The sequence below is a fragment of the Streptopelia decaocto genome (assembly GCF_964273445.1).
Source record: "Streptopelia decaocto genome assembly, chromosome: 1".
Classification (NCBI taxonomy): domain Eukaryota; kingdom Metazoa; phylum Chordata; class Aves; order Columbiformes; family Columbidae; genus Streptopelia; species Streptopelia decaocto.
The window spans coordinates 211,887,044-211,914,569 of NC_138663.1; the positions used below are offsets into that span (position 1 = coordinate 211,887,044).

Sequence of the window (27,526 nt, forward strand, 5' to 3'; positions counted from 1 at the left end):
CCGCCGGGGCAGCACGGGAGGTGTAGTCCTGCCGCTCCGCCCCGCTCGGCTCGGGGGGGCGGGCACCGGGAGCACCGCTGTGTCCTTGCGGCCCCTGGCCCTGCCCGCCCCCCCTGGCCACACGGGTCCCCTGCAAATGGAGTCCTGGGCTCGGGGGCACCGAGACACGGCGGGACACGCCGGCTGGTGGGGACAGGCCGGGTGGCTGTTGGCAAACATTCCTTTGCCTTGTCTACTCGGACGGGTCCCATCTCCCCCTCCCAGGTCAGCAAAATTAGACCTATGCAATGCAACAGCTGTAGATCATTTAGGACAGAAAGATGGGGATTTGTTGAAAGGCATCCCCCAGCTCTTGGAAGAGACACTAATTGACACACCACAATTACAGGCACGATTGGTTTCTGAAATCCTGAGGCAGTAAACGGACTTTGCATATGAAGCTATGATAAAGGTGCCAGAAACCGACAAATCAGCCAAATCATTTACAAGTATTAATCAGGATCCCAATGAGAATTACATGCAATTTATTGACCCTCTTCAAGAAGCCATCAATAAGCAGGTTGAAAACTTAGAAGCTAAGGACGCACTGGTGATGAAATTAGCAGTAGACAATGCTAATGTTTGCTGTCAATGTGTTACCTGTGTGTTTTACAGTACATATTACGTGCTTCTGTGTATTGCCTCTCTGAAAATCAAGCCGCTTGTCAGGAATGTGAGTTAATTGTATTACTGGTTGTTGTTAGAATTGTTTCCTTGTGGTGTAATTACTCCGCAAAACCTTCTCCCCACTTTTCCCACTCGCGCTGCAAGCAGCCCTGTGCTTCCCCCCTCCCTCCCTCTTCTCATGGTTTTTACTTATGAGATGGGGTCGGAAACGACTGTTTTCAGTCGTGTTCCTAAGAAATCGGTATTGGGAGGTGTTTTAAAACGTAGGAAAGCACATGGAAATATGAGGAAGGAAGATCTTGTGACATATTATGATCGATGGTGGCTGCTGTGTCAGTGAGATGAATGGGAAAAGTGGCCGGAGGATAGAAACTTGAAGTATAACGCTAATCAAAGCCTTGCCCAGCCCAGCTTGCTAGGGCAGCGGGGGCGGGTGCCCATGGGGCTCCAGCCGCCCTGACCTGTTTTGTCAGGAGACCCAGCGGTGCCTCCACCTGGCTGAGCTGTGAGTGGCCCAAAGGTGCAATGCTAAAATCGAGATATTGTCTTGATTTAGTGTAACTGTGATCTATCTGCATATTTGAACTCGGTGTTTGGTTGCATATCTGAGCTCAGTATTTTAGTTTGCATATATATGTATTTGGTACCAAAAGAATTTTGTTTGGGGTGATAATCACAAAATGGGAACTGGTTCCACTGCTAAAATACCACCTTGCTCCCCCTTAGGATGCATCCTTATTGTCGCGGTTGAGACGGACAAACGACATGGACCAAGTTCTTTCAAGATGAAAGTAATAGGTGTAATTTATTGCTACAAGTGCATTTTTATACAATTCTACCAGTTCATGTGTCCCTCCACCATTGGTCACAAATTACAACACTAATATCTCATTGGTTAATTTTGCTATCATCCTTGTTATTCTTCTATCCCCTTCTGTCTCACGGGTATATCTCTCCTTTCTCACGGGTACAAGTCCGTACCTCCGGATACTCCTTTACTCCCTTCCTTCTCAAGGGTAAACCTTAATATCTTCAAGGCTGATTTCTACCCCCATATTTTCTGTCAAGGACTCCGCAGACCCGCTGAAGTTTCCCACAATTCCCCCTTTTTTTATTTATGCTAAAAATGCTGCCCTCATTGTCTGCTGCAGGGCCCTTTGCAGCAGAGAAATCATGCATGGCAACATTAGTAACACAACCACAACAATCATCAAAATGATCAGTCCTGTTTTCACTACTGATAACAACCATCCTAAAAACCCTCAATCACTAAGCAATTTATTTAACAAATCTCATCAAAATTTTTCACACCCATGTCCTTGAGCTAATAACAAAAAGTCTATCGCAGCTCTACTCTGCCGTGTGGCATGTCTTACAGAATCTACATCTAACAAAAGTCCACTTAAAGCCTTTTAAATTCTGTTAGTTTGCTTAACTAGCCAGCATCCTAATTTTCTAAAATATTTAAAGCTTTTAGCTGTGCCAACACCAGATACGAGAGATCCTAAAACCCTTAACCTTGATCCCCAAAAATCTACATTATCATCACATTTTGACTCATATACATGCAAAAAGTGGGGGTTTTTTTGTGGGTTTTTTTTTTTTTTTTCTTTCTTGCTCTTCTGTGATCTATTATCATAGATACATTGGGCGTTAAGAGAGTTAATAGTCCCAAAATACACAGTCCTCCAACAGCATTAGAAGGAATTCCTGGTCAGGCTCTATCTCCACAGATCAAGAATACACCATACAGGAGGTTTTGGGGTCGCTGTCCCACATTATCAATGACATTCCTTGTATTCTTCTGTGAGGCATTACACCATCGAGTTTCATTTCTATAGTCACCAGTGGCAGCATTAACATTTTGCAGTTTTATCCATTCATGCTTTAGCATATTGTCCTGGCACTTTTCACAAACCAGCTGGATACAAGCATCCATGGGCATAGATCCCAGCAATTCCAGTTCCTGTGGTTCAATGTCTATTTCCGGGAGACAGTTAATCCAAAGTGCCATGGTAGTATTATTACAGTTGGTTGCAATGCCTTTGCATCGACCACTACTTGAAACAGTTGTGTGATGCTGCTGTAGTCATCAAGGGGGATGCCAACCAAGCATGTGTGGAACGGGTTTTCCGGAGATGCCATAGCCAGGCATATGGAGTCCTGGTCAGTCATGTTGGCTAAAGTACTCCACATGTTAGTCTTTGTCTGTGCAGGCATCCAAAACACAGCAGCTGCAACAATCATTGTCAGGAAGATGACACAGGTTTCACGTTTCGTGCCAGCAACCATTGCGGCCCTTGATCTGTAAAGACACAAGCAGAGCCTTTCCCCCAGGTTATCAATTGATGTAGCCTTTTCCATTGACCATTAACTAGTGATTTGGCCATAACTAATGTAGGTTCTTTCTGATTTAGCATGGTTTTGGGTCATACTTGCAAAGTATTTCATCACATACAATGCTTTTGACAATTGGTTTTGTGGTGTTTTCCCTACTTCTCCCCCCTTTTTGTTTTAAAAAAGAACAAAACCAAAACAAAAAACACAGTTCAGAAGCAGATACGTGCATTGGACCTTGACTACTTACTCAGAATCACAAATCAAATTTAGAGGTTACTCCTTTAAAAAGCTCTAAATAATGTAAAGCTGTGCCAAGTTCTGCTAATTGGGTTGAACCTTCAATAATTTTTACAGAATGATGCCAATTGTTATCTTCACACCAAACCACTACAGCTTTATGAGACTTCCCAGAACCATCAACAAATACTTTGCAAGTATGTAAGATCAGACCAAATACAAGTATGGCCTATGACCTGATGTTAAAGACTTGCAGGTTCTGCAGCAATTTACATTTTACATTTATGAATGCCAAAAGCTGTGCTGTTAAGAAAACCAGCTAGTGCAATTTATAAAGACATAGATTACAAATAAAAAATCAAAATTAAATTTCACAAATGGTACATATATGACAAAAGGATCATGGCCTATTGAAACTTAAATTCATTCCCTGCTTTTCTTGATCAGAGGAACAATTGGTATATAACAGTCGGTATATCAGTTTGCTAGCAACCTCATCATACTGTCCCCAATAGCCACAGGTTGTTTCTGTGTTGTAGCTATAAATAGACAAATCTGCAAGTCCAATTGAATGCAGTCAGCCTGTAAGGTTGTCATAAATTTATTCCTTAAAATTTCCAACTCCATTTTGGTTGTCATATTTATTGGATACTGTTTTCCCTTACCAGATCGAAGTCCTGTTTCAGATCAATCAGTGTAGTATTTGCTTTATCGAAACATTGGCTGTTAATACTAGTGGAGATACAGGATTTGAAATTTCCTTGGAGATTTCTCACTTGCAGCAAGCAGATCTGCTCCATCCCAGCAGCTTCTTGTAGGCCATGCAACTAAACAGAATTCTCAGAAAACGTTATTTGAGCTTACAATTTACTTAACAAATCTTAACCTAAGAGAAGTATAGGAGTTTCTAACAACTATAAGAATTCATGTATTTAAACTTTGTTCCAAATTTGGCATTCCATTGGTCTCAAAAATTGACCTTTCTTTCGTTCTCTCTCATGACCTCAAAAACTAGCATGGTGAATTTACTAAGAAGTCACTTACAACTAATTACCACAGAATAAGTCTATTAACAAATTTTTTGTTTAATGTTCCAGTTCCATCAGAACTATGGATCCACTGGTGATGCCTTTAAATTTCACCCTCAGACTCCTTCACGCAGTATTACAGCTCTCTAGCCGTAACATTGCTTGAGGGAGGGGCGTGGGGGGGAATAAGACTTCCCTCTCGCCCCCATCTGAGATGGCAAGACGTCCAGCCCAGCATGAAAACACATCAGTTCGATCTCCACACTAAACTGATCTGGCTCCACTCCACACGCAAATCAGTACCAGTCTGACCCAGAGAAGCAGTGAACACTGTGACCCCCCAAAGCTGACCAGTGTGAAAAGACTGACTTCAGCAAGGAGGTAAAATTATGAGCTCTTTTCCCCAGATGTGCCAAAACCTAGGAAACAAGACAGAAGCAAAAATAAACAACACCAACAACCCCTGATTCAAAGCTGAGGAGCAACACAGTGCCACAACAAAAATGGATGACAATACTTCAGGGAAAAAAAAAAAAAAAAAAGGACAGAGCAGGGGGAGTAAAGCCCCCTTTTTTCTGCTTAGCAGCGGGAAAACAGGTTTTTTCCTTTTTTTTTTTTTTTTCTTTCTTCTTCTTTCTCTTCTCGCCGCAGTTCAGATATAGTCAAGGTCACGCAGCTGGTATAATCACTGGTACGAAGTGGGAGGCTCTGGCAAACTCCTCAGTTACAATGAGCTGCACACAGGCCTGGGATATTTTGCTCTTTTGTTTTCCCATTTCATTCCAGCCATAATACACTTTATATGCAGTTTCAAGTAGCTCAGCAATAGTTACATTCCTTAGCTCCATTTACCTTTTACAATTTAGAGATGTCAAAAAAACAGTATAAACCAGTATAATAAACATCAATCCATTAGTCTATTTTCCTAGATCTAAATCAGTTAATATTCTAGCAACTTTTAAATTCAACCTCTTCCAAATTCACATCTATCATAGCATTTTAACAATTTAAATGCTTTTCTAACAATATAAGCAATTACTCTAATGTGTAAGGATGCATCCTAAGGGGGAGCAAGGTGGAATTTTAGCAGTGGAACCGGTTCCCATTTTGGAATTATCTCCCCAAACAAGATTCTTTTGGTACCAAATATGAATATGCAAACTAAAATACTGAGCTCAGATATGAAAACCATATACCAAGTTCAAATATGCAGATGGATCACAGTTACACCAATTTAAGACAATATCTCAATTTTTGCATTGCACCTTTGGGCCGCTTACTGCTCAGCCAGGTGGAGGTACCTCTGGGTCTCCCTGACAAAATAGGTCAGCGCGCGCTGGAGCCCATCGGTACTCGCCCCCCTGCCGTCTCAGCGAGCTGAACTGGGCAAGGCCTTGTTTTTTGTTTTTTGTTTTTTTTTTTTTTTTAGTGTCTCATCTGGTGCGCTACAGCTGTTATTCCAAAACCAGGGTTTTTTACATGATGTACATACGGAAAAACCAAATTCAGCACAGCGAGATGAGACACAGCCTGTGACAGAGTTGCGCAAGTCTGAATGCCGGAATAAAGGTAGCATGCTAGAGAGAAAAAAATAACAGCTACTACACACAAAATTTTATCATCACATTCACTCAGTAAAGAACTAAATTACTCATGATCTTCTGAATTATCACAAAACGCACATTTTGAGTCAATGAATTCTCATGATTTAACAGACTGTGAACTTATCGTACCATATAACAAAGACCTACTAAAATTGCAACATGCTTAAACCGATACCCACAAAGAAAACAGGTTAATGAGGAAGGCATCTTGCAGACTCTAACAAGTTTGCTGTGACCTGTGTGTTATCAGTTAACTCTCTCTCAGCTTGTTGACGTTCAAACTGTTCCAGCTGTAAAACTGTCTGTAATGATCTAATGATCTCTTGTAGAGACTTATTTTGTCCTGATCTTCTCACCTTAAAAACAACATTAATTGCAACAAAATTCTATTCTCCAGACAGTTTTCCCAATCATTTAACTTAAAGAGCAGCGAACACTGATTTCAATATTTAACAAGATCTTCCTTCCTTATAATTCCGAGTGCTTTCCTAAGTTTTAAAACACCTCCCAATACTGATTTTTCAGGAACACAACTGAAAACAATTATTCCTGACCCCATCTTGCAAGTAAAAACCTTGAGAAGGGGGAGGGAGGGAGGGCTGCTGTTTGCAGCACGACTGGGAAAAATGGGGAGAGAGTTTTACGGTGCACTTAAAAACAACTAGTAAAACAATTAACTCACATTCCTAACAAGCTGCTTGATTTTCAGAGAGGCAATACACAGAAACACATAATATGTACTGTAAAACTTGCAGATAACATGTTGATAGCAAACATTAGCATTCTCTACTGCTAATTTCAACACCAATGCTTCCTTAGCTTCTAAGTTTTCAACCTGCTTATTGATGGCCTCTTGAAGATGGTCCATAAATTGCATGTAATTCTCACTGGGACCCTGATTAACAGTTGCAAATGATTTGGCTGCATTGTTGGTTTCAGGCACCTTTATCATAGCTTGATATGCGAGGTCTGTTGACTGCCACAGGATTTCAGAAAGTTATCATGCCTGTAGTTGTGGTGTGTCAACTAGTGTCTCCTCCAGAAACGCACAGGGTCCTGTGGTTTAACTGTAATCGAAACTGGGGGTAAATCCCAGCTTTTTGGTAAGTTCGGTTTACGCTCTGAAACTCTACCCTCACCCTCAGGAATTCAGTGCGGGTGGGAGGAGGGGGCAGGTTGGAGGGACCCAAATCTGTAGGAATTACGTTATTTGGCTCAGTCTGGCTCACCACCGGGGGGTCCTCCCCACCTAAATCTCCAGGCAAGGGGGGATAGGAAAAAAAAAAAAAAAAAATGTCCATTTTTTTCTTCCGCGACTGATAGCGGCGGGGCAGAGGGTTGAGCTGTGATTAATGGCGGTGACGCAGACGGCGGAACTGCGGTTGATGATGGTAGAGGAGAGGTTCGAGCCGTGATCGATGACAGCGGAGCAGTCGGCCGAACGCACTGCTCTGACCGCTGCTCTGACCGGTGCTCCGAGGGCCCCTCCCGAGACGATGCACAACCCAACACTGTTTTTTCATGTGAGTCTTTCATAGCTTTTGTCTGATCTCGGGGCCACACATATGTACGCTCCTCCTTTACTCCTTTTAACCTTCCAAGAAGGTGCCGCGGATTCTTATCCGTGTCAGCGAATATGGACTTGGGCGGTTTTGACGAGTCTTTAGTAATAGGGGGGGTCAGAGTAATACTTAATCTTGCTTTTTCCTCTGAGTCTGGCCCTGGAGAACCAGAAAGACCATCCCCCTCCACCGCCTCTGCCTGTTGCTGTTTTAACTCTTTCAGAGTATCTAATAACAAGCGCCACATTGTTAACAGTTCAGTTGCTTCCTTGGACCCTTGGGTAGCACTGTCAAACAGTTTATCTCCCAAGTCCATCCATTGTGACACACTAAATGCTGTCACAGGATTAACCTCTAAACCTTGTGCTTTGCCCCATAGTAACATTTTTCTTAAAGTCAGTTCTGGGAGGCTAACACCATGCTTCTTCAGAAGCAGCTTCTATGTGGATAATATAGTACCCTCTTCTTTAGATAAGTTTCAGCCCCCCTGTTCCCGGTAGCTCACCTACTCCTTAGCGAGGTGTCTTTTCAACGATCCGGATCTTCGGCAGCTCTGCGCGGCTGCTCTCATCAGCTGTACCGGGCTCCGTCTCCACAGCTCTTCTTCGGCTGTTCACAGCTTCACGCTGTCACCTTGTTAGGCGAGATCCTCTTCAGGCAGGATCACGTCGGGGTCACCATATGTCGCGGTTGAGACGGACAAACGACATGGACCAAGTTCTTTCAAGATGAAAGTAATAGGTGTAATTTATTGCTACAAGTGCATTTTTATACAATTCTACCAGTTCATGTGTCCCTCCACCATTGGTCACAAATTACAACACTAATATCTCATTGGTTAATTTTGCTATCATCCTTGTTATTCTTCTATCCCCTTCTGTCTCACGGGTATATCTCTCCTTTCTCACGGGTACAAGTCCGTACCTCCGGATACTCCTTTACTCCCTTCCTTCTCAAGGGTAAACCTTAATATCTTCAAGGCTGATTTCTACCCCCATATTTTCTGTCAAGGACTCCGCAGACCCGCTGAAGTTTCCCACACCTTATACAACAGAGTTATTGCTCATATTGTTATCTAATAATTTTGAGACCAGAAAAGAATTTAAGTTGTTAAACTTTGATTTGCATTGAATTTATGCGCTAGTTGGAGGTATGGGAAAGAAAACTAAATGCTATGATGGATGTGAACTTGGATGAGGTTGTATTTAAAAGCTGCTAGAATATGAACGGATTTGGATTTAGGAGAGTGGAATAATGGATTGACGTTTAATATGCTGGCTTTTGACATTGTCGAGGGCTAAGATTGCGGGGTGACAATAAAACCCTGGCAGATGTATTGTTAACCTCCTCTCCCCCCCCTGCTTTCCCCTTTTTCTCCTCCCTCTCCCCCCTTCCACTCAGCACAGGCGATCGGGAGGGAAAGAAGGACAGAGAGAAGAGAGTTGGAAAAAATTAAAGATGTTTTACTAATGCTACTAATAAGAATAGAGAAAATAATACAAAATATACAAAACCAATCTTGAAAGTCTCAGCAACTGCAGAGCCGGCACCCAAAGTCCTGGACTGGACTCTGCAGCCAAGCGGAGCTGGATTCAGTCTCTCACTAGGCCTCAGTTCGCAGGGACGACTAGCAAGGTCCTCTCCTAATGTCGGCCATAAGGAAAAAAAGGGACGAGATCCTTGTGATCTCCCACTTTTATATGAAGTATTCACGTGAATGGAATGTTATACACAGTTGGTCAGTTTCTTAGTCAGTTGTTTCTCGTCGCCCCTCTCGCGAGATGTCCATCCATGCTAATCAATAAGTTTGCATTCCATTGCTAGGTTTACCAAAACACGTGTCTGGTTCTCCAGGAAAATGCAGTTAATATGAAGGCTTTAGCTGACAGGCAAAATTCACTGAAAGAGAAAACTGTTTTTTAAGAAAACCAGGACAGACATCTATAAATTTTAAAAGATAAATGAAGCTAAGGAATGTGACTATTGCTGAGCTACTTGGAATTGCATATAAAGTGTATTATGGTTGGAATGAAATGGGAAAACAAAAAAGCAAAATATCCCAGGCCTGTGTCGAGCTGCAAGATAAACTCGGCTCATTGTAACTGAGGAGTTTGCCAGAGCCTCCTACTTCATACCAGCGATTACACCGACTGCGTGGCCTTGGTACATCTGAACTGCAGCAAGAAGAGAAAGAAAAACAAATGGAAAAACCTGGCTGCCCGCTTTTAAAGCGGTGAAAGGGGGGGTTTCTCTCCCCCCACTGCAGCGATGTTGTAATACTAAATGGAGAAGCCTGGGGGTGAAATTTAAAGGCATTCCTAGAAGATCTGTAGTTCTAATGAAACTAGAAAATTACAGTAAATATTTATTAATAGACTTATTCTGTGGTAACTGGTTGTAAGAGACTTCTTAGTAAATTCACCGTGATTGTTTTTGAAGTCATGGGAGAGAACGATAGAAATGCCGTTGTTTGAGATGGATCTGCTTGGATGGTGCAGATCTGCTTGCTGCAAGTGAGAAACTTCCAAGGAAATTTTGAATGCTGTATTTCCACTAGTATGAACAGTCAGTGTTTTGATAAAGCAAACACTACACTGATAGAACTGAAACAGGACTTTAGTCCGGTAAGAGAAAACAATATCCAATAAATATGATGGCCAAAATGGAGTTAGAAACTTGGATGAATAAATTTATGACAACCTTACAAGCTAACCGTATTCAATTGGACTTGCAGATTTGTCTTTTTATAGCTACAACACAGAAACAACCTGTGGCTATTGTGGGACAGTATGATGAGAATGCTAACAGACTGATATACCGATTGTTACTCTGATCAAGAAAATGTAGGAATGAATTTAAGTCTTAATAGGCCATGATCCTTTTGTCATATATGTGCCATTTGTGAAATTTAATTCTGAATTTTTTTTTTTTATTTGTAATCTATGTCCTTGTAAATTGCACTAGCTGGTTTTCTTAACAGCACAGCTTTTGGCATGCCTAAATGTAAATTGATGCAGAACCTGCAAGTCTTTAACATCAGGTCACAGACCATACTTGTATCTGGTCTGATCCTACATGCTTGCACAGTTTTGTTGGTGGTTCTGGGCAGTCTCATAAAGCTGTAGTGGTCTGACGTGAAGATAACGATTGGCATCATTCTGTAAAAATTATTGAAGGTTCAACCCAATTAGCAGAACTTGGTGCAGCTTTACATTACTTAGAGCTGTTTAAGGAGGAACGTCTAAATTTGATTTGTGATTTTGAATATGTAGTCAAGGTCCAACGCACGTATCTGATTCCGAACTTGTTTGTTTATTTTTGTTTATGTTTTTTTAAATAAAACAAAAAGGGGGAGAAGTAGGGGAAACACCACAAAACCAATTGTCAAAAGCACCGTATGTGATGAAACACTTTGCAAGTATGACCCAAAACCATGCTAAATCAGAAAGAACCTACATTACTTATGGTCAAATCACCAGTTAATGGTCAATGGAAAAGGCCACATCAATTAATAACTTGTGGAAAAGGTTATGCTTGTGTCATTACAGGCCAAGGATCGAAGTGGATTCCCATGAAATGGGTCAAGCCATGGCTGAATAAAGACAACAAAGATTCAACGGATGCAGATGGACAGGAGGGAGAGAAGTTGTGAGGACTGTTTCAGATGTAAACCGTGGATCCTAATTCAGTGTTATAGATGCTCACAGACCTGGTGGTCTAGAAGTCTACTAGCAAGCAGGTGGTGTACCTTCTGTGGAGAATGGCAATATGAGCAAACATCAGGAGAGCCAAAAGGGCGATATTACACTGAGATAGTCAATGCAAAAATGAGGTAAAATTATGGGACGTTCCTACCATAGTATCTACTGCACTCTTTCTCCCTAGTCTGGCAGCTGGCCAAGCTTTAGGAGACATATCAACGTTAAGCTATTGGTCTTTTAAACAGGCTAATCTAACTTCTGAGATGCTAACTCAGTTAATAGTAGCAGTTGATGCTATTAGGCATACTACTCTACAAAATCACGCAGTTATAGATCTCTTACTTTTAACAGTAGGTCACGGTTGTGAAGAATTTGAGAGAATGTGTTGTATTCACTTGTCTGATCCTTCGGAATCTATTCATAGTACTTTAGACAAACTAAAACAGCACGTTACTAAGATTGTCATAGTAGAATTAGGGTTTGACAAATGATTTAAAAGCCTGGGAATAGGTGGGTAGTTGTTTGATCTTATTAAGTAAGGCTCAACTGCATTATATGTAATTGTAATTATGTTGTTAATGATGTGATTGTATGTTGCAGTGTATTTCAAAGATGATTCAGTGTGTTGTAAACAAGGCCTGGCTGGTTCAAGAACAAAAAGGGGGAGCTGTGAGAGATTTGAGGGATTTTCTTGAAGTTAATGCGTGGATGGGTTTCTATTACATGGAGATTTGTTATTAAACTAGTCAGGCTCAAAAGAATTTCAAGGCCACCTTGGAAAGCTGAAAACACGATGTAAATCAACAGACCTATTAGCAGTGAGACTCGGGTGGTGGACAGCTCGTGAACACGGACAATAACCAATCAGCTAATGCACGCGTGGAGCGTGGACGTGTGATCAGGAAAGAACTGCATATATAAGGAGGCTTGTTTCTGTAATAAATGGCTTTGCTTGAATTCATATTGGATTGTGTGGAGTCCATGTTTTTTCACCCTCGCACAGATCAAACATATTCATTACATATCTGGGAAGTGCTTTACATATGTATTACATTTCTTGGAACCACTAACCATATGCAGATGTCTCTAGCACCTGCACAGAGCAGTCAGTTGGTGGTCTTTCGAGGGTTATGGGAGGAAGTAAGGAGTCTTCATCACATTGTCCTTTCAATGAACTCAAGTCCTGGGCATGCACACCTCTTTTGCTATTCTACTTGGAACCTCATGGTCATGCTGAACCAGTTCCTACACTAGTTGGTCACAGTATTAGAGTATCACAGTATGTTTGGGATTGGAAGGGACCTCAAAAGATCATCTAGTCCAATCCCCCTGCTAGAGCACGAACACCCAGGTGAGGTCGCACAGGAACATGTCCAGGCGGGTTTTGAATGTCTCCAGAGAAGGAGATTCCACAGCCTCTCTGGGTAGCCTGTTCCAGTGCTCTATCACCCTTACTGAGAAGGAGTTTTTTTCTCAAATTTAAGTGGAACCTCTTGTGTTCCATCTTGATCCCATTACCCCTTGTCCTATCATTGTTTGCCACCGAGAATAGCCTGGCTCCATCCTCGTGGCACTAACCCTTTATATATTTATAAACATTAATAAGGTCACCCCTCAGTCTCCTCCTCTCCAAACTAAACATACCCACCTCCCTCAGCCTTTCCTCATAAGGGAGGTGCTCCACGCCCTTAATCATCTTTGTTGCCCTACGCTGGACCCTCTCCAGCAGTTCCCTGTCCGTCTTGAACTGAGGGGCCCAGAACTGGACACAATATTCCAGATGTGGTCTCACCAGGGCAGAGTAGAGGGGAAGGAGAACTTCTCTCGATCTACTAACCACCCCATTTCTAATACACCCCAGGATGCCATTGGCCTTCCTGGCCACAAGGGCACAGTGCTGGCTCGTGGTCATCCTGTTGTGCACCAGGACTCCCAGGTCCCTTTCCCCTACACTGCTCTCTAATATGTAATTTCCCAACCTATACTGGAACCTGGGGTTGATCCTGCCCAGGTGCAGGACTCTACACTTGCCCTTGTTAAATTTCATTAGGTTATTCCCCGCCCAACTCTCCAGCCTGTCCAGGTCCCGCTGGATGGCAGCACAGCCCTCTGGCGTGTCAGCCACTCCTCCCAGCTTAGTGTCATCAGCAAACTTGCTGATCGTACACTCTATTCCCTCGTCTAAACCGTTAATGAATATATTGAATAATATTGGCCCCAGTACTGACCCCCGAGGCACTCCACTAGATACTGGCCTCCAACTAGACTCCGCACCATTGACTACCACTCTCTGGCTTCTCTCCTTAAGCCAGTTTGCAACCCACCTCACTACTCTATTTTCTAGACCACATGTCCTCAACTTAGCTGTGAGGATGCTGTGGGAGACTGTGTCAAAGGCTTTACTGAAGTCAAGGTAGACCACATCCACCGCTCTGCCATCATCCATCCACCTTGTTACATTCTCATAAAAGCCTATGAGGTTGGTCAAGCGTGACTTACCCTTGGTAAAGCCATGCTGACTGCCCCTAATAACCCTCTTATCCTTGATATGCCTTGAGATGGCACCAAGGATAAGCTGTTCCATTACTTTCCCAGGGACAGAGGTGAGGCTGACCGGTCTATAATTACCCGGGTCCTCTTTCTTGCCCTTTTTGAAGACTGGAGTGACATTTGCTTTCCTCCAATGCTCGGGCACCTCTCCCGTTTCCCAAGACTTGGCAAAGATGATGGAGAGCTTATACTTCTAAGTGATTCATTCCATTTGGAACATATTTCTTGAAGCTAAATGACTGATACAAAACACAAATTGGGCTCATCCAGTGATCTGAGTAACACCCGTGGGTTGAAATAAAGACAGTTTAATAGTACAGAAGAGGAAAAGAATAGTGAGAATACAAATGATGTAAGAATATACAAAACAAGTGATACACAACACAATTGCTCACCACACGTGGACTGATGCCCAGACCGTCCCTGAGCTGTGGTGCCCCAGGCCCATTGCACCCGGTTTCTGTACTGACCATGACATCAGATGGTAAGGAACAGCCCTGTGGCCACTTTGGGGCAGCTGTCCCGGCTGTGCCCCCTCCCAGCTGGCAGGGCACCAGAAGATGAAAAGTCCTTGACTGCTCAGCATCAAACAAAACATTCGTGTATTAGAAACATTCTTCTCATTTTCATTCCAAAACACAGCACTAAACCAGCTACTCAGAAAAACATTGACTCTGTCCCAAACAAAACCAGGACATCCCCCCACAGCCACCCCTGCAGCAGCCCCCAGACCCCAAAGGCCCCTCAGCAGCAGATTCAGGGGGTGCCGGGCTGCGGAGGCGGCTGCAGGCTGGGGGTGCCGTGGGTGCGCTGGTGAGCCAGCATGAGACTCTCCTTCCAAAACCGCTTCTCGCAGACACCGCACTGGAAGGGCTTGGCCTCTGCCGGCCCCCCTGCTGGGGAAGGACCCTCCCTCTTCTGCTGGACAACCTCCAGCACAATATCTGGGTCCTTCGGCACACACTGGTGTCTCAACAGCTTCCACTTCCGCGTAAAGCTCTTGCCACAGTCAGTGCAGCTGAAGGGCTTCTCCCCAGTGTGGATACGCTGGTGACTCAGCAGGTTCTGCCTCTTGACAAAGCTCTTGCCACAGTCAGTGCAGCTGAAGGGCTTCTCCCCGGTGTGGATGCGCTGGTGCCCAAGCAGGCTACTCTTCTGCCTAAAGCTCTTACCGCACTGGGTGCAGGTGAAGGGCTTCTCCCCGGTGTGGATGCTCTGGTGCCCAAGCAGGCTCCTCTTGTGGCTGAAGCTCTTACCGCACTGGGTGCAGGTGAAGGGCTTCTCCCCGGTGTGGATCTGCTGGTGCTCAAGCAGGTTGCTCTTCTGCCTAAAGCTCTTACCACACTGGGTGCAGGTGAAGGGCTTCTCCCCAGTGTGGATGCGCTGGTGGATGATGAGGTACTGCTTTGATGTGAAGCTCTTGCCACAGTCAGTGCAGGTGAAGGGCTTCTCCCCAGTGTGGATGCGCTGGTGTCTCAGCAGGTGGCTGCTCTGGCTGAAGCTCTTACCGCACTTGGTGCAGGCGAGCGGCTTCTTCCTGGTGTGGATGCGCTGGTGCACAAGCAGGTTGCTCTTCTGCCTAAAGCTCTTACCGCACTGGGTGCACGTGAAGGGCTTCTCCCCCGTGTGGATGCGCTGGTGGATGATGAGGTACTGCTTTACTGTGAAGCTCTTGCCACAGTCAGTGCAGGTGAAGAGCTTCTCCCCAGTGTGGATGCGCTGGTGTCTCAGCAGGTAGCTCTTCTGGCTGAAGCTCTTACCGCACTTGGTGCAGGTGAGCGGCTTCTTCCTGGTGTGGATGCGCTGGTGGTTGTGGAGTTTCTTCTTCTCACTAAAGCACTTGCCACAGTCAGTGCAGCTGAAGGGCTTCTCCCCGGTGTGGATGCGTTGGTGGAGGATGAGGGTCTTCTTCTCACTGAAGCTTTTGCCACAGTCAGTGCAGGTGAAGGGCTTCTCCCCAGTGTGGATGCGCTGGTGTCTCAGCAGGTTGCTGTTCAAGCTGAAGCTCTTACCACACTTGGTGCAGGTGAGCGGCTTCTCCCCCGTGTGGATGTGCTGGTGAATCAGGAGGCTGTTCTTGTGGCTGAAGCTCTTACCGCACTCGGTGCAGGTGAAGGGCTTCTCCCCGGTGTGGATGCGCTGGTGGGTAATGAGTGCCTGCTTTACTGTGAAGCTCTTGCCACAGTCGTTGCAGGTGAAGGGCTTCTCCCCGGTGTGGATGCGCTGGTGGATGATTAGGGTTGTCTTCTCACGGAAGCTTTTGCCACACTCGGTGCAGGTGAAGGGCTTCTCCCCAGTGTGGATGCGCTGGTGGATGATTAGGGTTGTCTTCTCACGGAAGCTTTTGCCACACGCGGTGCAGGTGAAGGGCTTCTCCCCAGTGTGGATGCTCTGGTGCCCAAGCAGGCTGCTCTTCCGGATGAAGTTCTTACCGCACTTGGTGCAGGTGAAGGGCTTCTCCCCGGTGTGGATGCGCTGGTGGATGATGAGTTTCTTCTTCTCCATGAAGCTCATGCCACAGTCAGTGCAGCTGAAGGGCTTCTCCCCGGTGTGGATGCGTTGGTGGAGGATGAGGGAGTTCTTCTCACTGAAGCTTTTGCCACAGTCAGTGCAGGTGAAGGGCTTCTCCCCAGTGTGGATGCGCTGGTGTCTCAGCAGCTTGCTGTTCTCGCTGAAGCTCTTACCACACTTGGTGCAGGTGAGCGGCTTCTCCCCGGTGTGGATGTGCTGGTGAATCAGGAGGCTGTTCTTGTGGCTGAAGCTCTTACCGCACTGGGTGCAGGTGAAGGGCTTCTCCCCAGTGTGGATGCGCTGATGGGTAATGAGTGCCTGCTTTACTGTGAAGCTCTTGCCACAGTCGTTGCAGGTAAAAGGCTTCTCCCCGGTGTGGATGCGCTGGTGGATGATGAGTTTGTTCTTCTCCCTGAAGCTCTTGCCACAGCCAGTGCAGGTGAAGGGCTTCTCTCCAGTGTGGATGCTCTGGTGCCCAAGCAGGCTGCTCTTCTTGATGAAGCTCTTACCACACTCTTTGCAGGTGAAGGGCTTCTCCCCAGTGTGGATGCGCTGGTGGATGATTAGATACCTCTTGGTGCTGAAGCTCTTGCCGCAGTCAGTGCAGCTGGTTAAGGGCTTCTTTCCAGTGTGGATGCGCTGGTGGATGATGAGTTTCTTCTTCTCCATGAAGCTCATGCCACAGTCAGTGCAGCTGAAGGGCTTCTCCCCACTGTGAATGTGCTGGTCATTCAGCAGGTGCTGCCTCTGGACAAAGCTCCTGACTCCCTTGACCTCCCTCTGGGTCCCGGGGCCAACAGCTGCTGGGGAGATGAAAACAGGGTCACTGCCACCGACATCATGGGCATGTTGGACACCTCCCCATGGGGAGCAGCAAGGGCACCCTGCCAGCCCCCCACCCTTGCAGTTGCATGGATCAACCAGGGCAAGGAGACAGTGCAACCTTGATCTCCCCCCGACCCGGGGTACCTACCTGGCACAGGGCTCTGGTGCCTCTGCTGCTCCCCGGGGGGCTCTGGCATGCACGGTGTCTCTTCTTGCTCCATCTTGCAGATGATCTCTGGTTTGACGGTGGCCCAGCCTGTCCGGGGCACAGAGAGAGGCCCCCTCTCCCGCACTGCCGGGACAGCAGCACCGGCCCCCGCACCCACAGCCCCAGCATCCCCCCCACCCCGCTCCTCTCTCCTGTCCCTGCCAGGCTGCGGCTTCAGCCCACACATCCCTGCACCTACAGCCTCCTCTCGCCTCGACCCGTCACCTCGGCCACTCTCCTGCAGTCAGGACACCTGGGAACAGCTCAAAGCTGCGCCTGGGAGGTTTAGACTGGATGTGAGGAAGCATTTCTGTACTGAGGGGGTGGTCAAACCCAGGAACAGGCTGCCTGGAGAGGCAGTCGATGCCCCAAGCCTCTCCCTGTCTGAGAGGCATTTGGACAACACGCTGCAGCTTGTGGTCAGCCCTGAAGTGGTCACACAGTTGGACTAGATGAGCACTGTAAGTCACTTCCATCTCAAATGGGCTATTCCTTCCCATCCCATTTTCTCTCAGGAGCACTCCCCGCCGAGGCTGCTGGCAGGGTAAAACCTGCAATTGCAACCACCATGTCAACTCTTGGACAGCCCTTTCAATGGCTCCAGCTCACTTAAAGAGATGAATTCCGGGCACATCCCCAGCCCAACATCACCAGAGAGTGTCCTCACCCAGCGAGGCGACCATCTGGTAGTTCTCCAGCATCACCTCCTGGTAGAGCTGCCGCTGACAGCCCGACAGCTTTGCCCACTCCTCGGGGGAGAAGTAGAGCGCCACGTCCTCAAACATCACCGACATCTGCAGCAAGAAGCACACCCGGCTCAGCACACCCCACCGCATGGTTGCTAAACACCTCTGCCAAAATTTTGCCAATACCGGGTAGGGCCCCACTGGCACTGGGAGCAACGTGAGAGCAGCGCTGGGAGAGCTCCGAGCCTCCTGTGCAAGGGAAGGGCGAGGGCAGAGGGGCGGTGTTGGCAGAGCCATGTGACACAACAGGGTCACCGCAGCACAGAGGGCTCTCTCAGCAGGTCCTGGGTTGGGGACACCCCACCAGCTGTGCCAGCAGAGGGGCAGGGCTGGCAGGCTTACAGGCAGGTTTCCCCTGCCCGTGCCAATTAGGGTCCCACACCAGAGCAGTGGGAACTGTGCCCTGTCCCCAACCCATCTCACAAGCCAGATCACCCACCAGGACCGGACACAGCACTGTGACACAAGGGCTGGCCCGAGGCCTGGCAGGAGGCACGCTCCTGCCTGCCCCTGCCCGTGGTGCGGCTCAGCGGGCAGGAACGGGAGCACCCTGCACCGCACCGGGTCTCAAAACACTTCTCTCTCACACCTCCTGTACCAACCGGACTCCCAACCCAGCGGGTCCCACAGGTGTTTTGCCACTGCTGCACCACAGCACCACCCATGGCAATCCCAGCCCGTGGTGTCCCCAGAGCCGGGGCCGTGCCTGACCCCCACCTTGCCGCAGCAGCCTGGAGCCCGGCGCGTCGCTGCTCTCGGCGCGGAGATGGAGGCCCGTGCAGGTATTGATCCGGAAAGAGGGAGGCAGGATGCTCCGGATTCCACACGAGGTGCCTGTCCCGTCACCAGCCGCACCAACACAGCCAGGACAGATGGTTCCTGCAAGCACAACATTGTCCTGAAGAAATCACACACACAAGTTCACTCACCTGCCCACAGCTGCCTTCCCTGCACCCCGAGCCTCCACAGCTACTGGGAAAAGGACCGACCCAAAGACCTTTGCCCACCGACCCGGCCATCTTGCATTAAAGGGAAGAAAGAGCCACGAGACAAAGGGGATTTTGGAAGCTCCCGAGTACCCAAATCTTCCTCCGGTGCCCCACAAGGGCAGCAGCAGGATGTGCTGGGGGTCCCGGTGGTCTGAGCACGCGGCCTGGCCCCAGCCCCGCACGGACAAACGCGGCGCCGGAAGCCGCCGGCAGCGTCCGCCCGGGAGGGCCGCCCGCCGCCGGGGCAGCACGGGAGGTGTAGTCCTGCCGCTCCGCCCCGCTCGGCTCGGGGGGGCGGGCACCGGGAGCACCGCTGTGTCCTTGCGGCCCCTGGCCCTGCCCGCCACCCCTGGTCTCTCCTTCTCCATACTCCATGCAGCTTTTTTCCTTGCCACTCCTCATTGTCCTTTGGAGCTTCGATTCAATCCACGTGTAATGAGTCCACCCTTTCTCAGCTGCTCGTACTGCTATCTTGGTGATCAACAGAACTTGAAATGCTCCTTCCCAAACTGGCTTAAGCTTAGTTTCTTTCCAGGATTTGACCAGGGCCCAGTTTCCAGGCTGAAACTCGTCAGCTGCAGATCCTAAAGGCAGCGTTTGTGCTGGAATCCCTTGGTGCCCAAGAGAAGAAAGAAAAGAAGACAACCCGAGTATACCGGTTTTGAGAAACACATCCTTAGTTCCAAACTGAGGGGTTCCATCCGTTATTTAATTTGTTCTAGAATCACTGTTGCTACTGCTGCCGCCGTGGCAGCGCTCGAAGGGAAATCTTCTCCCCAACCAGTAAGATGATCAAACGCTAGTAAGTTTTTAATCCACCCAACCGCAGGTAATGCTGTGAAATCAAGTCCAATATTTTGGAAGGGTCATAAACTCGGACTCCGCCCTCCTGCAGGTTGCTTTCTAAGTGCCTTTTTATTTACTTTTTTACAATCCGCACATCATTCACGAATTTGCTTGGCTATGGTGTAAATTCCAGGACATCCGTATTTTCGTAACACTATGTCACTCATGACTTGTGTTCCCCGTTAACTCTCCTGATGTAAAATTGCTAACACCTCCCTCATGGTTTGCTTATTTCACATTTCTCTACCATCTGGGAGTACCCATTTCCCATTCTGTTCCCTGGCTCCTAATTCTTGGAGGACTTCTTTTTATTTTTCCTTGAAAACTGGAATTTCTTGCGGGGCCAGGACCTGGGGCGCCGGATAACTTATAGTTATTGCTTCAGGTTTTAAGGCTGTTTCTCAGGCCATTTCATCTGCTAACCAATTTCCCCTGACACAAAAGGAGTTTTCCCTCTCATGTCAATTAACAGGTTCTACAGCCACTTCTATTGGTGACATCAGATTACATAACACTTGTCCAACTGGTTCTTCATGAACCAATTCTTTCTCTGTGCTATTAATTAGACCCCGTCCTTCCCAGATTTCCCCAAAGGTGTGCACTACTCCAAATGCATATCTAGAATCATTACAGATGGTACCTTCTTTTCCTTTTAACATTCACAGTGCCTGATGGAGAGCATACAGCTCGCATGTCTAAGCTGACCCGTTATTAGGCAACCTTCCCATTTCCCTTCTTTCAGCACTGGCACCTTCAGTGGTGGCACACCCATTGTGTCTTTTCCCTGAACTACCCTTGAAGACCCATCTATGAAGAGGTGCAGCCCATTGTCAGCTCTCCATAGGAAAGCAGCAGGGTTTAATTTCCTGCCACAAATAGGAGTTTATTCATAATTCTCTCTCCTTTCCCCTGCTACCCCATTTGTTACAAGTGTGTCTTCGGTCTAAGATCTTTTTAGGGTGATATTTAAAAGGGATAGGGTAGCTTCCTGTGGGGGACTACGGTGGGTCCATGGATTCCCTGACAGGGGGCATGGGAACAGAAATCAGGCTTGAAGATATTCACGCCTACCCATGAGAAAGATGGGAATAAAGGAGTATCCGGAGAGGGTAAGGATGTACCCGTGAGAGAGAAGGGAGTAAAAGAATAACACTGATGATAGCAAAAACAGCCAATGAGATGTTACTGCTGTAACTTGTAACCAGTAGTGAAGAGACACATGAATTGGTAAAACTGTATAACAATGCACTTGTGGTAATAAATGGCATCTACTGCTTTAATCCTGGAAGAACCTAGTCTATGTCATTTGTTTCAACCACGACATATGGTGACCCCAACGTGATCCTGTATGAAGAGGATCTCGCATGAAGAAGAGACAGCGGTGAAGCTGTGACAAGCGAAGACAAGCTGTGGACATGAGCCCGGTACAGCTGATAGAGCAGCAGGGGGGAGCTGCCGAAGATCTGGACCCTTGAAAAGACACCACACCAAGAGCTGATGAGCTACCGGGAACAGGAGGGGTGGAACTTATCTGAAGAAGAGGGTATTGTATTATCTACATGGAAACTGCTTCTGAAGAAGCAGGGTGTTAGCCTTCTGCAATTGACTTTGTGAAGGATGTTACTATGGGGCAAAGCACTACTGAAAGATTCCCCAGCACCGCTCAAGTCCATGTTATCTGATGACTTGGATGAGGGTGAAGGTCCGCAGTTTTTTCTTGAAGAGTTAAAAGGAAAAGGAGTATGTGTACGTGTTGTCCCGAGATCAGATAAAAATCATGAAAGACTCAAGCAAAATTAGACCTATGCAATGCAACAGCTATAGATCATTTAGGACAGAAAGATGGGGATTTGTTGAAAGGCATCCCCCAACTCTTGGAAGAGACACAAATTGACACACCACAATTACAGGTAGGATTGGTTTCTGAAATCCTGAGGCAGTCAACAGACCTTGCATATCAAGCTGTGATAAAGGTGCTAGAAACCGACAAAGCAGCCAAATCATTTACAACTATTAATCAGGGTCCCAATGAGAATTACAATAAATTTATTGACCATCTTCAAGAAGCCATCAATAAGCAGGTTGAAAACTTAAAGGCTAAGGATACACTGGCGTTGAAATTAGTAGTAGCCAATGCTACTGTTTGCTGTCAATGTGTTATCTGCGGGTGTTACAGTACATATTTGTGGGTTGTCTAAATTCATATGATGTGAATTGATCTATAACATAGTCTTATATACATATAATAGGTTAGCTAGTCTGTTGTAAGAGTAGGCCTTGGTAACAGTGGGAATGCCCTGTAGTGGAAAAACCCGACGTGATGAAGCCAAGGACAAGAAACAAAGGACTTACAGTGAAAACCAGGTGTCTTCTCCTTGCAACAGAGTATATCTTATGACCATGAAACTAGCAACTATTAGCAACTATTAGCGATGGGAATGTAGCTTGTAAAATCTTCTCAGCCGAACTAACTTTGCAAAATGTAACTAATCAGTATGTAACACGTAAGCCTTAGACTATATAAATGTCTCGCCTCTGATCAATAAATTGGATATCTTGCTTGCATCAAGTCGTGTCCCCGTCTCTTAGTCGCGGCAAATGGTGACCCCGACGTGATAACGTGATGCGTGATCGTCTGTGACAGGATCGCAGGTCCATTAACCGCCTGCCTGGTGGCAGCCCAGGGCGAGGTGGCCGGCCGCGACATCCCGCAGCCGCAGAACTTGGGAACGAGCTGCTGAAAGGAAGCAGGACAAGCCGGCCGGCAAATCAATCCCTCCGTCTGGAACGAGAGGTGAGCCGCTGCGGGAAAGATGGGGAATCAGGAGAGTTCCCCCGAAAGAGACGTTTATGAGCACATGAAAACTCTGCTTAATAAGCAGGGAAAAGGAGCTCTTTCAGGACAAGATCTTAAATTAATCCCAAAATGGGTGCAAGTTACGGTCCCTATGGTGACTGCCTCCTCAATTTTTACGCTTGAACTTTGGGACAATATAGAGCAGAGGGAATGGAATGGAGTTAGCGGTGGAAATCATGGGACTGCCTTAAAAGACCTTGGGGCTGAACGATCTGCTGCTGCTGGAATTTTTGCAGCGTTGCAGCCTGATAAGTATCCTGAAAGTTGCTGTGAAGTTTACCCGGCTTGTGTCTGTGATACCCTCCCTACTCCATCCCCTGCTGTACTGTCGGCGCCCCCGATGGCTCAGCAGTCCGGGGCGGGGGGAGGAAAAATGCCGAGCGGGTGGCCTCCTGTACCATCGTCCAGAGGATTGGAGTCGGACAACTTACTCAAAGACCCTGTGAAAGCTGAGAATGCTAAAGTCGTAAACGAGTGTACTATCAGTCCTTTTACCAATTTTACCAGTTTGCTTTTACTGTTTTTTAACCCTCTAACCCCTACGAAAGAGCAGAGGGAGTCACCGGATGAGAACTGGGCAAAGGAACTCTGTGAAAGGTAACAGCTATAGATCATTAGAGACACTAATTGAAACACCGTAATCAGGGTCCCAATGAGACTTACACGCAATTTATTGACCATCTTCAAGAGGCCATCAGTAAGCAGGTTGAAAACTTGGAAGCTGAGGAAGCATTGGTGTTTCAATTAGCAGTAGAGAATGCTAATGTTTGCTATCAACATGTTATTTGCGAGTTTTACAGTACATATTGTGTGTTTCTGTGTATTGCCTCTCTGAAAATCAAGCGGCTTGTCAGGAATGTGAGTTAACTGTTTTCAAGCAGACCTGTGCGTTTCCACCCCCCCCCCCCCCCCCCTTCTTCCCTCCCTCCCTCTTCTCAAGGTTTTTACTTGCAAGATGGGGTTAGGAATAATTGTTTTCAGCTGTGTTCCTAAAAAAATCAGTATTGCGAGGTGTTTTAAAACTTGGGAAAGCACTCGGAATTATAAGGAAGGAAGATCTTGTTAAATATTGAAATCAGTGTTTGCTGCTGTATGAGTTAAATGATTAGGGAAAGTGTCCGGAGGATAGAATCTTGTTGCAACTAATGTTGTTTTTGAGGCCAGCAGAGCGGGACAAAATGAATCCCTGCAAGAGATCATTAAATCATCTCAGACAGCTGAGAGACTTAACTGATAACACACAAGTCGCGAAACTTGTTAAAGTCTGCAAGGTTCTTTCCTCATTAACCTGTGTTCTTTGTGGGTATCTGTTTAAGTATGTTGCAATTTTGGTAGGTCTGTGCTATATAGTATGATAAGTTCGTACTCTGTTAAATCGTGATAATCCGTTGACTCAAAATGTGCATTTTGTGATGGTTCGGAAGATCATGAGTGATTTGGTTCCTTGCTGCATGAATGTGATCGTAAAAATTTTGCGTGTAGTAGCTGTTGTTTTTCTCTCTAGCATGCTAGCTTTATTCCAATATCCAGACTTGCGCAACTCTGTGACAGGCTGTCTCTCATCTCGGTACACTAAATTTGGCTTTTTCATATGCACATCAAGTAAAGAATCCAGGTTTTGGATTAACAGTTATAGCGCACCAGATGAGACACTGAAAACAAAACAAAGCAAAAAGGAAGCCTTGCCCGGTTCAGCTCATTGCGATGGCGGGGGGGCGAGTACTGATGGGCTCCGGCGCCGCTGACCTGTTTTGTCAGGGAGACCCAGAGGTACCTCCACCTGCCTGAGCAGTGAGCGGCTCAAAGGTGCAATGCAAAAATTGAGATATTGTCTTAAATTAGTGTGACTATAATCTATCTGCATATTTGACCTGGGTATTTGGTTTTCACATCTGAGCTCAGTATTTTGGTTTGCATATTCATATTTGGTACCAAAAGAATATTTTCTGGGGAGATAATTACAAAATGGGAACCGGTTCCACTGCTAAAATTCCACCTTGCTCCCCCTTTAGGATGCATCCTTACACCTTGGAGCAATTGCTTATATTGTTAGAAAAGTATTTAAATTGTTAAAATGCTATGATAGATGTGAATTTAGAAGAGGTTGTATTTAAAAGTTGCTAGAATATTAACTGATTTAGATTTAGGAAAATAGAGTAATGGATTGAGGTTTATTATACTGGTTTATACTGTTTTTGACATGTCTAATTGTAAAAGGTAAATAGAGCTAAGGAATGTGTACCTGAGAAGTTTCCCAGAGCCTCCTTCTACATCACTGCGCTCACCCCAAGTAGTAGAGCAGTTACTGCAAGAGATTAACAATTATCTATGGGACACATTGTACCCTCTACAAGTCCCTGGAATTCACCTGTTTTTGTTATTAAAAAACAAACTGGCAAGTGGCGCTTGCTCCATGACTTGAGAAAAATTAATGACGCTATGGAAAACATGGGAGCCCTGCAACCTGGGCTACCGTCACCTACTATGACCCCTCGAGATTGGCATTTAACTATCATAGATCTCAAAGATTGCTTTTTCAACATTCCATTGCATCCAGACGATGCTCCTAAATTTGCTTTTTCGGTCCCTAGCGTCAACATGCAAGCTCCTTTGCAAAGATACCAGTGGGTTGTGCTACCACAGGGAATGAAAAATAGTCCCACAATATGCCAATGGTATGTGGCCAAAATACTTAGTCCTGTCAGAACTGAAGTACCTGCTGCATTGTTATATCATTATATGGATGACATTCTAGTGGCAGCACAATACTATGAAGTTATGGAGAAAGCTGTAGCCCTTGTCATGGCTGCTGTAAAATCAGCAGACCTCTGTATTGCGCCAGAAAAAATCCAAAAAGTGCCACCTTGGAAATACCTAGGATGGCGTATAAGGGCTCAGACTATTACTCCGCAACCTTTACAAATACAGGCAAATGTAAAAAATTTACATGACGTGCAAAAACTGTTAGGAACAATCAATTGGGTCAGACCATTGCTAGGAATCACTAATACAGATCTCAGCCTCTTATTCGAAATGCTTAAAGGAAGCTCGGACTTAAACGCTCCACGAAGTCTCAGTCCTGAGGCCATAGCTTCCTTGCATAAAGCTGCAGCAGCGATTACCTCCAGACAAGCACATCGATGGGAACCAGAATTGCCTTTTCAATTAATCATCCTTAACCCTGCTCGACAGCCTCATGCACTTATTTTCCAATGGGACTGCCAGAAAACGGACCCCTTACTAATCATTGAATGGATCTTTTTGCCTAACCAAGCCACAAAGACTATCTCAACACAGCATGAGATGTTTGCATCTTTAATCATCAGAGCTCGACAGCGATTACTTACCCTGGCAGGCACAGACTTTAGCCTTATATGTATGCCAGTAACAAGTGTTTACCTGCAATGGTTACATCAACAATCAGATGCACTAGGCATAGCTCTAACTGGCTATGCAGGCCAACTCACTTGTCATCCGCCTTCTCACAAACTGTTAGGCATTGACTTTCACCTTTTACCCATTCCAAAGCGGAGTGACCAACCTTTACAGGCTCTTACTGTTTTTACAGATGGCTCTGGGAGATCTCACAAGTCGGTTATCCTTTGGTGGAATGGCCAATACCAACGATGGGAATCTGATATCGAAACTGTTCAGGGTTCTCCTCAAATAGTGGAATTATCCGCAGTTGTTCGAGTTTTTCGTAAATGGTCTGTTCCTCTTAACATAATTACTGATTCTGCTTATGTTGCAGGAATTGTTAGCCGAGCCGAAGCTTCTGTATTACGAGATGTTTCTCACCCGGCACTGTTTAACTTGTTACAGGAACTTATCTTTCTATTGGACTCTCGTCTTCACCCTTATTTCATTATGCATGTTAGGTCTCACACTTCCTTACCAGGTTTTATCGCGGAAGGAAACCGGCAAGCTGATATGCTGACGTTGCCAGTACAGGTATTACCAGACCGTATCGCACAAGCTAAACTTAGTCATTCTTTTTTCCACCAAAATGCTGGAGGCCTAAAACGACAGTTTAACCTTACCTCACAACAAGCCAATAATATTATTGCAGTGTGTCCTGATTGTCAAAGACACTCTTTTCCTTCCATAGCAGGAGGAGTTAACCCCAGAGGTTTACAGAGTCTTCAACTCTGGCAAACAGATGTTACTCATTTTGCCGAATTTGGTCGTTTAAAGTTTATTCATTGCTCTGTTGATACATTTTCGGGAATGTTATTTGCCTCCTGTCATACAGGAGAAAAAGCACGCGATGTGCAAAAACACCTAATGCGCGCTTTTGCCACTTTAGGGGTACCCTCTCAAATTAAAACAGACAATGGTCCCGCATATGTGTCTCAAGTTTTAACAATCTTTTTTGCTTTTTGGGGAATTTCTCACGTTACAGGTATCCCTCATTCCCCCACGGGTCAAGCTCTGATAGAACGCTCTCACCAAACCTTAAAACGCTTATTATTAAAACAAAAAGGGGGAATAGGGACTGCTACGCCAGAGGAGCGAATACAGAAAGCTTTGTACGTTTTTAACTTTTTGAATTGTTCCTTATTAGATAGCAATCCTCCGGTAGTTCGCCATTTTAGCACAAATAACCTTTTTGAACCCAGAGTGAAACCGCCGGTTTTGATCCGGGACCCAGAAACAGGTATGATAATGGGACCCTATCCCCTTGTCACATGGGGAAGAGGCTATGCTTGTGTTTCCACAGAAAGAGGCCCTCGCTGGATCCCGGCGAAAAACGTGAGACCTTACTGAGAGGCGCTGCAACAGTCTCCTGCTGACGATGATCCGGCTCTAGAGCTGGGAAGTGATGCCAACGGCTCCTACTGATGACATCACTTCAG

General features: G+C 46.1%; 1 protein-coding gene across 1 annotated transcript; it reads right to left on the minus strand.

The window, feature by feature from the left end:
• Positions 1-13,980: 13,980 nt before the first annotated feature.
• LOC309437809 (uncharacterized protein) lies at positions 13,981-18,022 on the minus strand. Its single transcript, XM_082048533.1, has 3 exons — positions 17,900-18,022; positions 17,173-17,280; positions 13,981-17,002 (listed from the first exon to the last, which is right to left on the minus strand). The coding sequence occupies exons 1-3, from the start codon at positions 18,015-18,017 to the stop codon at positions 14,445-14,447; spliced, it is 2,784 nt and encodes a 927-aa protein (XP_081904659.1). The 5' UTR covers positions 18,018-18,022; the 3' UTR covers positions 13,981-14,444.
• Between the last annotated feature and the right edge of the window lie 9,504 nt (positions 18,023-27,526).